Genomic DNA, 16,087 nt, shown 5'->3' with positions numbered 1-16,087 from the left:
GAATAGACAAAATTGTAGAATGATTGAAGGTTAAGGTTAAGTTTCAGGAGTCACAGAGTACAAGAAGCAGAAAAGGATTTCAATAGCAAGCAACAAAAAGCATGAATAGCAAGCTTGCTTCAGTCTGCCAGGCTGGGCATCTAATCCCAGATGTTGCTTGATTAATCAGCCAGGACAGTCCTCCTCCTGTTGCCTGTGAACCTTATTTGCTCATTATTCCAGCCCTTGCAATCTGAGAAGACTTAATTCCTTGGGGCTAGCAAGTGGAGACATACATTCTTAACTGTTCTTTGACTCTTGCTGTTTCTGCTTCTGAAGACATATTCATCTCTGGCTCTTCTCAGACAAATGGCTATGATTCCTCAGTCTCCCATAGGTCTTGAATAGGCATCACCTCTTCCTCATCAAAGATCTCTTCAGAGGCAATCCTGACAATAGGTGGTGAGTGACATCTCTTGAAAGTCTCACATAACTTTCAAGTTGAAACAACCTTACTGGTTGCCAGTTGCATTCTGATTATCATGATTATTCATGATTCATGATTATCATGATGGTCTTTAAAGCTAAACACCTACTCTACATTCCACCCTATACTTTTATGTCACCAACAGGGCATATTTCATGGGACCTACACTGAATATGATTGACATCAAGAATTAATTCTGGTTTCTAGTGGGACCAATGTTATGGATCAAAATGTCACCAATGTTGAAGCAAGTTCACTTCTCATTACAGTTCAAAGCACAGATCATCAAATCAGAATGACCGAAATCTTCTGAAGTTCCAAATACTAGTTTTCTTTCTTATCTGTAAGATAGTTTGAATTTAGATATATTATATGTATCAACAGTAAGAAATATCTGTTGCTTTGGTTCTGCTAGAATTGTCTTTTTGTAAATTGCTACTGCTGCAGAAGAAGTGAGCTGAAGATCTGTTGAAACAGATAAATAGATGGATTATAGGTGTTTTGTTTGGAATGTTGAACTTGCTAAATAACAACATTCTTAAAACTGATTTCCAAATATATTTTACAGAATAAGAAGTATGTTCTCATCATGGTGGATCCAGATGCTCCTAGCAAATCTAATCCAAAGTATCGCTTCTGGAGACATTGGGCTGTGACTGACATCAGAGTGAGTACTAAGAGTATTGGATATTTCTTTCTTGATATGTTTACTACATATTTTGTGAGATAAATGGCTCTTTCCTGCTTCTTATTGTAATCCTTCTCACATGAGTGATTCCTTTGGTTCAAAGTGTCAGGCTCTTCTTGGCAGACACAGCTTGACTAAATCATTATTGTAACTCAAGTACAGTCCTCATAAAATATTTGACGCCTCTGAGCAGTTAGGACTCCTCCTGGTTCAAATCCAGTACCATCTGTTCTACCTTTGTGCAATAGAATTCTGACTTTCATTTTCCATACTTGCTTGTTAATGGCAGTTGAGTGTTTATATTCTACACATTCCTACTCTGCTTTAGCACTTGAAAAAACAGACTTTGAGGATTTCTGTGCTGCTGTCTTGGTGCTTTGTGTATCTAAAGAAACACTTTCAATTTCTCACAACTGTCATTGGAAACAAGTAACTTTGAGGACTATCAAGTTAGCCCTGCCATACGAGAGGAATCAGGTATAACAGATGTTAAAATAAAAGCCATTTCTATGGGTAAAGGGAATAAGGGCAGAAATAAAAGGACTGTGTTAAATAAGGATGATTCTATGTTCTCCCTCCCAGTTTCCCTTTCACCTCAGGCCCTGAAAACTGTTGGGTTTGCTAAGTGCCAGATCAGCCGGTGAGAAATCTTTGGCTATCTGGAACTTGAACATGGATGAAGAAACTAAGGATGTATCATAGAAATTTAGCTGGAAGAATAGGGTGGGTAGATTCATCCCACCTATATCTGACAGCTTCTTTGACAATCAGAAAGTTAGGATGAGTGTCTGATTATGATCTGTTATAATTTATTGTCTTTAATCACCTGATCAGTTCAACAATTTTCTGGCTATAAGCATATGTTGTTGAAATAACTGACCAGGATCCTTTTTTAATCCTTATGCTCAACAGCCTTCATATCTGAACTAGTTGGATGGTATTGAAAGTAGTGCTGCATTTTCTGCAGTTGGTGGTGTTCGGAGACTACCATGTAGGGAGCAACTGTCAGCCTTCCCAGGTAGACCAGACCAGGAAATACAACCAGACGAGCTAATTCTACTTTATTGTAAGGCTACATTAACAGAATCTTGCAAGTCTGAAAGTACAAATCTCTTGCTGTCTCTTTTACAGCCTGATAAGTTAGGGAGGTTCCTTTCTGAGTTTTTTCTCTGTCTGTTATGTGGTTATGCCCCCACTTATCTAATCATTCCCTAGGCAGCATCTCTTCCCTCCCCCCTCCTCATCTCCCAAGGTCATTCCCACATACCATTACATAGGTTTAAGGCTTCATAGGCTCTTAGGCATTGCTTTCCCTACACAGATGAAACTTTTAGCATACTGGTAATCTACTTTAAAAAGGAGTCTCTTGAACATCATACTGTAATATTTCTATTACAGTATTCCTCAACAGTTCTTCTTCTCTTCCTCCTCCTCTTCCTCCTCCTCCTTAAATATCCAGAAGAGGCTTGTGTGGGTAGGTTGTACAGTGCAGGGGCATGAGGTCAGACAGTCTAATTATGGCAGTGATGAGACTGCTACTGATTACAATGTTATTTTACACTTCTTGATATTACAATATAGGATGGTTTCTATCCATTTTAAATTTCTGGACAATGTGGTTGAGTGTGTATTAGTATCCTAACATGTGTTTTTGGATAATATTAGTTTTGGGCTAGTTTTAGAATAGAAATGGTTCTGGTCACCTCATTAAACAGTCTACATTTTAAATAAAATAAGGTCATGTCTCCATCACTTTTGGTTCAGCTGTATTTTTCAACAGTGTCTAGATATCAATATGGTACCATTCTGCAGCACATAGTGAAGATGGGTTTAGAAATATATATTTTACAGTCCTTTCCTTCAGATTGGATTTAGATTGTAATGTTGGGGGACTCCTGTTCAAGGCCTATCCCTAATGCTATTCACTGGGAGAGGTCCTAGTTATTACTTTGTCCAATGTAATGCTAGCTTTTCTTTTTATCTAAAACCAGTGAAGCTGCTGAGATTCTGAAATGGTGCTTATGGCAGGAGTGGATTGGATGAGGACTCACACATTATGACTTAAAATGGGAAACAGATTTTGGAATACATTACTTATTTACTTTAAAAACTGTATCCCATTTTATTGTTAAAAGTACTCACAAATATCTGATTTTAATTCTCAAGGAGTGACTGTGCATTTCCCAGTTTAGACTAACATACCAACTGCATCTGTTCCTGATGAAGTCAGACCTGATTATGGAAGTACATGCCATTACAGGTTGATTGGTTTATTCAGTGGGTACTCAAAGGACTTAACAATTCAGTTGGCCCAGAATATGGCAGCAAGAGTGATAGTCATTGGAAATATATCACACCTGCCTTGCAAAAGTTAGAAAGGTTAATCATCTATTTCCAACCACAATTCAAAATGTTGGTGATTCTTTTAACTGTTGGAAACTGATCCAAATGATATATAAGTATTAAAGGGGTGGGATATAAATCCAACAAAATAAAGATTGCCATTATTAAATATGCAAATTAAAATGTACTATATGTATGTATATAATATTGGGGTATAAATAGGTTTAATTTAGGGATATCCTTTGGGTAACATACTGCTAGCTCCTGGGCTGAACAACGTATAGGTAGTCTCCAGTTTAAGAATGAGTTCCGTTCCCAAGGTCTGTCCTTAAGTCGAATTTCTATGTAAGCCAGAACAGTATTATTGCATAATATACTGTTAATAATATAAGTAGTATTATGTAATTAATTCAAACCATTGTGTATTTAACTTGAATCATTGTGTATTTAACTTGAATTTTGCTACAACAGGCTCTGTTCTTAACTATAGGTAATCCATAAACCAGATGTTCTTAACCCAGGGATTACCTGTATATTTAAGGCACAACTGTAAGCATGTTTACAGTTCCATTCCATTAAATTCCATTAAATGTTCAGGTAAATGCCTATTGCAGTTCAACATTAGAACCAAGTTCAGCCTGTATTCTGTGCTCTGTGTATGTTTGTATGCAGCTTTTCTCAATGCAAGTATACATGCACACCAAAACAATAAAGTATTGTTCCTGCCCACATTTTGATAGTACTGCTGTTATTTCAGAACAAGTATATTTTTCTAGAATAACTTATCCAAATGAACATATAGCTTTTTCATCTTATAAATATGCTCAGTAAATTAATATAGCATATAAAGTCATGCTTTCATCAGTGTGTAATGAGGAGTGGGGTTCAGATAGTGGTGCCCATAATGAGAATTAATGGTTTAAAATTTGTCAATTGTTTCATTTATGTATATTTAAGAAATGTGTTCTCTTCAATGGATCTGTGTTGAAAAAACATTATAATAGCATAATAGGACCATCATCATCTCTTACCCCTGGCACTGTCAAAATAGATTTTGCAAGTTTTACAGTGCTTTAAAAACCTGTAAAATGTATTTGACCTGAGACAAGAGTGGGAGTATAATGAATGTGTAAGTCAGGACGAATGAATAACAGTTGTACCATCCAATAGACTATGATCATCTAAAGTTTGTTAGTTCTCCAAAAAATAGTTACCCTAGTTCTTTGGTAGACTGGAGTAATATGACCTGTAATTCAAGACAATTTCTTAAATGTCTGGAAATTAGGAAATTAAATAAAGCAAGAACAGGATGGCTACTACCATTTATTTCAGCTAAATCTATTACATTGTCTCTGACCTTCCTTTCCATGAATTACAAGTTTTAAATAAAACCATTTAGGATAGCTTATTTCTCTTTATGCCTCCATTTAACAATATGTGTAAAAATTTAGGTGTTTCCAACTATGATTTGATCTTAGTACTAAAGTCTAATTAAAATATCAATTAATTTGCAACCTGCATTTAAAGAAGAACTATCTAGTTGTTCTCTATTATTCTTTGAAATTAAAGCCAGAGTTTTTCCCCTTTTTTTTTCTTTTTCGTATACATACCTTAATTAAACTTTTTTTATTGTTAATGGCACTACAGAGCAAATTAAAATTAGATATTAATACTTTTCACAATTTTCATAATTGGCTGAAAAAAATAAAGCATTCAGAATAATTGTAGCAGCTTGTGTACCATTTTACTCTTATACAAATTCTTTCACAGGAATCTTTACACATTTCTTAACAATAGGGTCTTGAAAGTCTCTCATTAATTTTAATATTTATTAATCAGGGAAAAAGGCTGGAGCTAGCATTCCTTCTTCTGTGCACAAATCCTTCTGGTATATTAACTGTTGCTAATTATTGTAATTAAAAATAACTTTAAGGAAGGTTTTTAAAAAATCTCAAGTGGTATAATTTTCTTCTGAAAAAACGTTTATGTCCTAATGGCATTATGTTGTATATTCTTGTTACACAGTGGTAATTCTTGTTTTCTTCATAACTGGAAGTTTATTATTGAAAAATAAGAACTTTGCTTTATGTATATAGCTGATTCTCTTCAGATCGTATAGATATTCTGATTTTTAAAAAATAGGAAGGGATAGGGAAGATAGAGGGAATGATATATGGTATAATAAATGTTAAATTGCACCTGGCAAATGAAAGAGAGCCCTAGTTTTAAAACTAAATTTAAGTTGACTGTGGATGTTTACTAAGTCAGAGATGATGTTTTGCTTGTGAAAATCTCTCTTCTGTATACAATATTCTGAGTTGGGTTTTTTCCCCACTGTAAATGGCCTTGGGAATATTTGAAAAATTCCATTGCTCTAGATTCATGGACACACTCATGGACATAGCCAATCTTTATTTTGGTCAGAATAAAAAAATATGTAGAATTACAGCCATTCAAACAATAAAAATTTAAAGTATAGAATAACATATTAATAATATAATTATAGGGATTACTAGCATAGAATTGTAGCATTTTATAGTACTAATAATCTATAAGAATTGTACTTCATATTTATATTAAAACTATAAAAACTAAAATATGGTGATAGAGTATAAATAAAGCAGAATAGCATAAAATAAAAATATCAGAGCAAAAATCTAGACTGGATCTAATAGGTTTCATGACATAAGGAATTTACTGGTACCATAGGAACATGAAATTATAAGAATCAGAGTTTAAGGAATAACATAACAGATTAATATTATTAATGTGGTTACTAACACAAAACTGTAAAACTAACTATAAGAATGGTACTTTCTAATATTAAAAATATAAAGACAACAACATTGCTATACCATGTAGATGATAAAACAGAATTTAAAAATGAAACAAAAAGAGCCAGCAGATCAAACAATCTAGATTATAAGGTATAATAAAGTAATAATTTTAATTACAAACATTAAATTGTAGATTCACTTTATTTAATTCAGTCAAGATGTAGAAGGGAAAAAACACATAACAAGTACAAACTGCATAAGGGACCCCAGCAAATCTATAATAATCTAATTGCAAAGGGGAAAGCATTTAAATAGGCCAAAAAAAGGCACACTAGTGCCTTGAGGAAAGATGAGTAGGGGAGAAAATTTTAGTTGGATTTATTTATTTACATTTGTTTATATTTCAAATTTAGTCACCACCCATCTCACTCAGAGAGTGACTCTGGGTGGTTTACAATAAAATAAGAATGAAAACCAATAAAAATACAATAAAAACAGTAATCAATAATAATAATCCAAGTGATAAATGGTAGAAATAAATTATCAACCTCCTGGAGCGTCTTCAGGGTGCTAACCACCTCCAGGGTTGGTTACCCCTCTTGAGCCCGACATGAGCGGCTGGCTGGCTTGGGAGCTAGGTTTCAGTCTGGGGAGATTTTCTGTCTAGAGGTTGTAGCTAATAAACACAGTAGAACTGAATTTGCATTGTCTCTTGGAATTCTTTTGGCTAAACCTGACATCAATCAAACCCATGCCATGTAGGGCTTTAAAGGTGATGACCAACACCTTGAATCGGACCTGGAAGCAGACTGGCACCCAATGCGTGGCCACATTCTGAGCCAACTGTAGCTTCTGGATCCTTTTCAAGGGTAGCCCTATGTAGAGCACATTGCAACAGTCTATACGAGAGAGGACTACGGCATGAGTGACTGATGGTTGGTGGTTCTGTTGTTATTTATCAATACCCATAGATACTGTTTTATGGTTTATTTGGCTTCTATATTTCCAATGGATGCCATAAGAGTTGGAGAAGGGCCTTATACAATTGATTCCCATTCAGTTTTTCACTTGGAGTGATGTTCATCATAAATAGTTAAGGAGGCTGGGCCTTCTGGACAATATATCAGCTTAAGCCTATACATGAGCTTGCTTTGACAAATCCAGGCTTCTAAGAAAATAAAGCCAATTCATAGTGTAGCATTCGGAATACACACAGGAGCACCAAAAATTACTCTCAGGAATTTAGATTCACCCTTTCAAGATAATGGCCTTTGTCTTTATTTGTGAATGCCTGCGCACAATAAAGAAGTTAGACAAATGTTTTCCCCTGGGAAATCCACACTACCAAAAATATAAATTGGCCACTGCTTTGATTTAAAAAAAAAAAAAAAACTTTAAAGTGGCAGACATTAACCATTTGCTATTTTCACTGGCCTGAAGGGTTTAGGAATTCCATGTCCCTGAATCCTGAAATGTTATGCCCAGATATTTGTATTACCTCACTTGCTCAATAACTTGGCCACTAATCTGCTATCTATGCCTAGCTAGGTTTTTAAGCAGATCACAACTTTTTTAGAGTTAGGTTTTAGAGCAATTTACAGTGAGCCTTCTTCACAATATGTTGCGAAGGACTGTAATACGTAGTCCCACCACTAAGAAAGAAACAATGACCTTGTAATCAGCATAAAATAAATTGGTATTTCTCTATTGGCCAGAAGTGGGGAATGATATAGCACCTGGACTATAGAGCAACAGACTTTAAAAACACACATTCTCATGCAGTTTTTGTATCAAAAAAATAAAGCCTTTAATCTGTGTTGAAGCCTCCAGCTTTTTCCAGTTTGTCACAAAGGATAGAATCAAAGGTACAGTTATGTTTGATGAAGGCAGCATAAAGAGCCCCATGAGGCTCAGCACTGTTGGACCAGGTGTTGAAATATGAGGCAGTGGTCAAGGGTAGACCTGCCAGCTCAAAAGCCAACCTGTTAATTTATAAATATTTCTTCAGACACCAGTCCATTGCTGTCAGTCTTGTGAGGTAGTCCATACAAGAAGCACACCCAGGAGTACTAGCTATATTTTTATTGTAAGGTTACATAACAGAATCTCGCAAGTCTGAAAGTACATCTCTCCCCGCTTACCTTTACAGCCCAAGAAACTAGGGAGGGTCCCTTCTGAGATGTTTGCCATGCCCCCATTCCTTCTGCAAGCTCAGCTGCCTCTTATCTGACCATTGCCTAGTCCGCCCCTCTTCCTCCTGTCTCCCAAGGTCATTCCCACATACCATTACATCTGAAAAATTTTATATCAAGAAGTCTTGAATATAGTTTGCTGACTATCCTAGAAGATGAATGAGTTGATAATTTTCAGGGACTGTGCAGGAACCTTTTTTTTTACAAATGGCAAGAATAATTGAGAAGGCCCAGTCTTTTCGGATTACCAGAGAAGAATCAGTGGCAGAAAAAAGGGCTGCTAAAATTGGTGTCCACCAATCAATATTGGCTTTGAAAAAATGCAATGGAGTTATAATTACATCCCATTGCTTTGCATGCTTTAGCCTGTACTACTAATTTCTTAACTTCTGTAGTAGTGATCAGAGGCCAGGCTGGGAGAGTGAGGTACGCAGGGTCATTGGATGAGATGGCATTTGTATCTGCCTTCAAAGTGAAAAGAATTTGTAAGCACATATTCCAGCTCACTACAGAAATAGGACAAGTTAGCCAGAGCCCCTCACTTTTTGTCTTTGGTGCTACAAACGGCCAAAAAGCAATCTGCTCATTTGACCTGTTGGCTTCCTATATGCACATAACAAGGAAATGTTATAATGGATCATTTTTAATAATAGAAATCATTTTAATAAAACCATTCAGGAAAGGCAAATGGTCTTTCTGATCTCAGATAAAGGCCATTTCTCTTTAATTCTTCCTACCAGAATTCTACTCTTTTCAGATACTTTTTGTTCCATTTGGAGAAGGGAAGAGGAAGCCCAGAGACTGTGTTTGCCAGCATATGAGAGTACAGTGTCATTTTGTGGACCATACTGCGTAGTACTTTGTAGACCATATTACAAGTTAGATATTGTAGTCCAAAACTCTTAGTGGTGAATTCAGTCTTATTCTAAGGTTTCAGGCAGAACTTTGCCCCATTAAGATGAAAAATTCAATACCCTAATCTGACAAAAAATTTGGTTAGAAAATTCATCATTCACTACTTACCATTGTTGATTATAATGTTTTTTGAAATTTCAGAAGGTACATGGTTTAACTTCAATTCAAAATACGGTACACATTAAAAATGCTCCTGTAAAGTGTAATAATATCTGTTGATGACTGTTTTTAAGGCCCTTTAAGTTTTCATGGTAATTTGCAGTTTAAAATTATTTAAGAGATAAGAACCAAATTAGCTCCTAAAGCTAAGAGGTCGATATGTCCCGTTATCCATACAAGCAGTGTTTAAATATAATCAGCCTTTACTCTAATGCAGCATAATTGTTCATTTGAAATAGCTTTTTTTCTTTCATTCAATGAGTCATTAAAATATTTAAAGGATAATGCAGTGAATTAGAAATAAATTTATCATATTATCCTGGATACACTGAATAGTATCAAATAACTAGGTGGAGGCTGAACTAGTTTACAGAGCAATCCAATAAAGATTCTTTTAAATACTTTAAAATTCAATAGGAATAGGGAAAGAATAAATTATACTGTCACATTCTGTTTGCTGCTTTTTTAATCATTGGCAATAATAAAGAGTAGCAAAATGAATGCTCTCTGAAGTTTTCCTGTTCTAAGTTTTATTTCTTCTAGAATAATTATTTGGAATAAGAAGTCTGAGCTGTCTGTAACTAATCAGAAAAAGATGTTGGGATCATAGTGGATAGCTTAATGGCTGGTGACTCAGTGTGTGGTAGCTGTGAAAAAAGCAAATTCCATATTAATGATCATTAGGAAAGAGTTTGAAAATAGCACTATAAACATTCTAATAGCCTTATACAAATCTATGGCATGTCTGTGTGTGGAATACCATTCTGGTTGCCACATTTGAAAAAGAACATAATAGTGAAGGAAAAAGTGCAGAAGAGGAAACCAAAGTGATCAGGGGGCTTAAGCCCCTTTGTTATGAGAAAAGACTAGAATAGCTTGTAAAAAAGACAACTGATTGGTAGGGGGTTAGGGACATGACTAAGGTGTATAAAATAATGATAGCACAGGAAACAGGGAAAAGTTTCTTCCTCTCTCAAAATCCTAGGACCAGATGTCTCTGATGAAACTGATCAGAAGAAAAAACAAAGTATTTCTTCACACTGTATATACAGGTAGTCCCCGTGTTAAGAACACCCGGTTTATGGACGACCCGTAATTAAGAACGGAGCCTCTTGTAATGAAAGTTGAGTTCAGTACACAATGGTTCAAGTTCATTACACAATACTGCTTATACAGTATTATACAATAATACTGTTCCAGCTTACATGCACATTTGACTTAAGGACAGAACTTGGGAACCGAACTCATCCTTAAACTGGGGACTACCTATAATTAACCTGTGGAATTCATTACCACAAAACATGGTAATGGCCACTAACTTGGATGCCTTTAAAAGGGAACCAGATATGTTTATGGAGGACAGGTCTACCAAAGGCTCTTAATCTGGAAGATTCAATGTTATCTCTGGGTTTGGGGCAGCATTCTTCAAATACCAACAGTAGAGGAATGAGAGTGGAAAGCTAGTTCTTCATCTTCTCAATCCAGAAAACTGGATTAAGATGGGCTTGGATTGGTCCAGTGGGGCTATTCTTATGTTCTTCTGTTCATTGTGAAGACATTGTGAAAGTTTTTGCATGATACTTTCTTCTTTTCACTTGGTGAGGGAAAGTCCCTAAATTTAATTATACTCAAGGAGCACCAACTTACATGCACTAATAACTTTTAAGTCTCTAGGAATATGCCTTCATAGCGGTGATTGATTTATACCTACATATCTGATCTCTTTAAAGGCTAGAGGAGAAAGTGTACAAGTACATGTCTGGACATTGAGAGTATAACATTATAGTAAAGCCAAAAAGTAAACACTGGCTCCCATTCCCTTTCTTCTGTTTTACTTCCATCAGCTATTAGGAAGAGCACTTAAGAGATACAGTTTTCTTTGACACATTCACTTGGAAGTGGAGTCCCAAATATCCCCATCCTAGGCAAATGCAAGCAGCCTTGTCTCTCCAGGCTCCAGGTGTTCTCATTAAGGATGCTTTGATGCCTGAGGTGAAGCAGCAGGGACGGTGAAGAAAACAATCTGTTCAGTGACGAACGTGGTATAGAGACAGCTGTTCCTTCTGTGCAGTACAGTCGCAGTGTGAAAAGCATACCCCACTAGTACATTAGGCTAGCAAGCTGCTTCTGTGACATGAAGAGCACGGCTGTTTTCATCAGCAATGAACTCTTAATCATCTCTGTGTATAATCCTCTATCTTGGGCGAGTGCAGAAAGAGGGACAAATAGTAGCACTCTTCTGGGAAAGGATCAGGCCAATCTTCTCTTCAGGATTTTGCAACTGGTTTCTTTTTTCTGTCAGTTGACTTTATTAGTGAATTTCTTCTTATAGGCTGATGAATAGGTTCTGGGTTGCAAGTGTCACCATAGAAACAGGTGCTAACTAAAGCAAACAAAAGCTTTATTAATTTTAACAGCTGAATATTTTCAAAATGTTTGAAATAGAGTTGTGGCATGATGATTGGCCAACCCTATGGTCCTTTGTGGGGGGGTGGAGTGAGGGAGAAGTTGGGGATATTTCTGGGCATAAACTTAAGTAGAATGTTGAGCACTCAGATTGATCTTTCTAGTCTAAATAATGACTGGGCATTTCCATTTATTTTTTAAACTATCTTTTGTTTGTTTGTTGATTGATTCTCAATCTGATTGTCAATGAAATTGAGGTTTATTTTCTGTTGCCTTAGGATTTCTCAGTATAAATCATAATTTAATCTTTTTTCTCACTCCCCATTCTGGTATGTCAGTGGCACATTCTGACTGCCTGAGCTGCCATTATAGTATGTTTAGCTGGAAACCCAAATTAGGAAATAAAGCAAAGTTATTGTAGTTATCAGTTGTCTCATGTTCTCTACCTATCGCCATTTAAGGACATTTTCATTAATGCATACTTGTTTACTTCAGTGCATATTTACTTGGGAGTAAGCAACATTAAATGGAGTGAAACTTATGAGTGTATGTAGATGGGATTGTACTGCACATCAGCCTTTGAGCCTTTCTTGTTCTTTATGTGTCATGTGTGAATGTTATAGAAAGTAGAAAAATGTATTTATTATTTATTTATTTACAGGACTTATATCTCATACAATGATTCTAGGCAGCTCACAACAATCCATAAAAATACAGATTAAAAACAGAAGTACCCTTCCCTCCAGGTGCCAGACCAAACAGTCTCCCAGCTCAACCACCATCCTAGCACAGTGCTTGGGGGAAGAGCCAGGTCTTTACTGCCCTCCAGAAGCTAAAAGGGTAGGGAATCTATGTCTCACATAAAGAGCAAGCACAGGTTTTACTTTTATATTACAGATCAATCCCACCACCACCACCACCACCACCACAGCAGAAGCTTACAAAGCAGTAAACTGCAGGTCAAAAATACAATGCAAAGCCATGTACAGCTAATAAAATACAATGGTACCAATAAAAAATCATTTAAAACTTTTAAAACAATAATAAAACCACTGAGATCAATTTAAAATGCTGGTTTAAGAACATATATCTTAAATTTTTTAAAAAGTGAGGCCTATCATAACTTTGACAGGAATGTATTTCACAATGCAGAACTGAAACAGGATAATAAAGCCACTTTTCCTAGGTCTCTTCCAGTAGCAGGATCCTAAAAAGAGCATTTCTGCAGATTTGAATAATGGATGGATTTAGACAAAGAATCCCTTTGATGCCTGTAAATAGCTTATGTGATTAATAGCTAAAACCAACACCTTGCAAATCTTTAGTTGCCTCATTAATAGCAGCCTAATAGTTACATTTCTATCCATGTGGTTTTCTTGGTAACAATACAGGAGTGGTTTACCATTGCCTTCTCCTGCGCAGTTTGAATTGATACCACAAATGATCAGACTCAAATTATCCTACTTTGGACACATTATGCAAAGAGCTAGCTGTCTAGAAAAGGCTCTAATGCTGGGAAAGAGGGAAGGAAAGAGTAGAGAATGAGCAGCAGCAAGGTGGATGAATTCAGTTACAGTGGCAATGGATACACCATTGGAAGAGCTAAGAGACCAGGTTAGGGACAGATCGTCATGGACAAAATCTATCTATGTGGTCACTAAAAGTCGACACTGACTTGATGGCATCTAATCAATAGTTACATATTGTACAATTGAAATTTCTGAACACACTTCTAGGATAGCCCTGTATTATGCAGTTACTGTATCTGAGCATGATGAGAATAAGCATTTAACTTTTGTCAAATCAGGCCAATTCAGGAAGACTAAATATAATTACATGCACATATTTGCTACTGCCACCATTTGAGATGAGTTTTATCTTATTAGTGGCACTGTACTTCAGAGCATCTCCAAACATCTTCTTATAGATAATAAATAACAGTGGGACCAAAACAGCACCTTCAAATACACCATAAACTAGGGAATTGTGTCATTAGTACAATTTGGACATGACAGATTAGAAAAGCCTAAAACCACAGTGTTAAAATGTCCTCAAGGCTTAATACTATAAGGGAGAACAGTTAAACAACAGCATCACTGTTGATTATGGAACCAAAAGTGCTAAGAGATTGAATAATACTAATAGGGCTGCATATCACCGTGCAGCTTCTGGTGAAGGTGATCAAAGCAGCCTGAATACCATATGCAATCAAAGGAGCAATTGAAATAGGTTGAGTGATACCCAAATCTGTTTGCAATAGTCATGCCCCAGGCTCTCTTATTCAGGAAGAGTGAGAATCCTATCTGGGAGTCCTCTGCCCAGTCAAAGCATGGTCAGAGAGTTTTATTCATAGGGCAAGGTCACACACATTAATTTATTATTTTTAAGGGTCATGCCCTAAGAAACTATTGGGGGAGAGACAGCTTTAAAAAAGCTAATAGAGAGTTGTTTACACATCCAAGTTAGGATATTAATTCCCAAAGTAAATGAAGAGAAGCAGTCCAGTGGAATTCCCTGCAGAAGCTTTGTATAATGATTATAGTCTTTATGCATAAAAGCACCAACTGTTTGATAATAAAAATAACAGTAGCTCTGAGGATCAAACCTGCAAATTAGGTTAGGGCAGAAGAGAAGTCCTTGAGATGATAAAGTGCCAGTCCCTGAGACTCTCAACCAAAAATTTCCTGATAGTCTGCAAGCCTATGTATACAATGTGCAATGCTTGTATGAACATAGGTATTGTTATACAGTCTTGTATATAATAATGGGAAAACTATAATTATGCATTCCCAGAATCTGTTTTATTCTTTGGTATCTGAACCCACCCATTATTTTTATCCTTGGTATCTTCCTCTTTATGCTATGTTGTACCATGTTATTAATATGGTATGTTCTCATATAAGAGTTATAAAACCTCTGAATTTTTTCTTTCATAGTTGGTTTTTAATTTGTATGCCCCCTGCTGTGTCAGTGAAATATGCTGTTGCTTTGTAGTAAAGTTACACAAGTCATATAGTGACTATGAATTGTTCCATCTTGCTAAAGCCTGTTGCAGGTTGCTTTCTGATTATTAAATTGTTTGAAAGAAAATTAAAGAAAAGTGGTGATGGAATTTGGCTGGGATTTTTATATAATTTCTAGAATCAGAATCAGAATCATCTTTATTAGGTCACAGACCAGAACCACAAACAAAAGTACGTTAAAAAAATTCATTAAAGTGAATTATATAATTTCTATTTGTGTCACACCTTTTCAACAATTCTCTAAATTCTTTATTACATAAACCATAAAAACATAGTTATATTGCATAAGCAAGAGAAGGACCAGAAGATTATACAAGTCCTATGCCCCAAGCATAGAAGCATCTTCTAAACAGCAGTATTTCTATGTACATAATCTCCTCATCCTGGAGCTAATTTAAATAATCAAGACTACAGTGTTCTACATCTGGAACAGAAAAAGAATGATAACCTTAAATGAATTTGTTGCCAATTATACAATACAATATACAGAAATGGTGAACTGCAATATCATTAAAAATATTCATAAATAAAACATTATTCAGAAGAACATGGGGATAAATAAGCATTCATCACCCACTAAAAGATGGCAGATATGGAAGCACATTGATCACTTTTAGTAGGTTACTTTATCAGCTCTTGTATTTCTCTTCCTGTGATGGTTAAGCTGCATTATATAGAGCAAAGAATCTTGCAGCACTCAATGGATTCCAAAATTAACAAAATTATTAGAATTCAGGGTGTATGGATCTGTCTATATCTAATCTGTGCCAACATTAACCTGTTCAATCATGAATTCATTCTGTCAGAGATAAGCATTTTACAATTAAACAAAAATGCAAAATCTGCATTTGTTTTTATATACAACTTTGCCATGTTGGAAAATTACTGTGGGCATCTAGTTGGCAATTACATTACGAAGGAAAATTTCATCATGAAGTATGATTAACTCTACTATATATTTATAGTTTTCTGATAACAACCTTAATACTTTCTTGATTAAATCATCAGATAGGTTCACAGTATTTTCTTTTAGGGTCCTCTGAATAGATACTCTGACACATGTTGCATTAAATCTTCTTTCCCTGTTAATTTCAGTTTTATGAACATTAATGTATTGT

The 16,087-nt window shown here is 35.6% G+C and overlaps 1 protein-coding gene across 2 annotated transcripts in view; it reads left to right on the top strand.

The window, feature by feature from the left end:
• PEBP4 (phosphatidylethanolamine binding protein 4) overlaps positions 1-16,087 on the top strand; it is a 290,393-nt gene that overhangs the window by 104,361 nt on the left and 169,945 nt on the right. For both annotated transcript variants that reach the window (XM_088152019.1, XM_088152020.1), the window contains exon 4: positions 1,035-1,133. In XM_088152019.1, coding sequence (XP_088008145.1) covers positions 1,035-1,133 — 99 coding nt within the window. The remainder of the gene's footprint in view (positions 1-1,034; positions 1,134-16,087) is intronic.

The sequence above is a fragment of the Python bivittatus genome, unplaced genomic scaffold (assembly GCF_059951505.1).
Source record: "Python bivittatus isolate LINGU-HERP-01145 unplaced genomic scaffold, Pbiv_v1 ctg000680_np1212, whole genome shotgun sequence".
In the NCBI taxonomy this organism is placed as follows: domain Eukaryota; kingdom Metazoa; phylum Chordata; class Lepidosauria; order Squamata; family Pythonidae; genus Python; species Python bivittatus.
The sequence above is the reverse complement of the archived record's forward strand: the minus strand, read 5'-3'. Positions and strand labels throughout refer to the sequence as shown.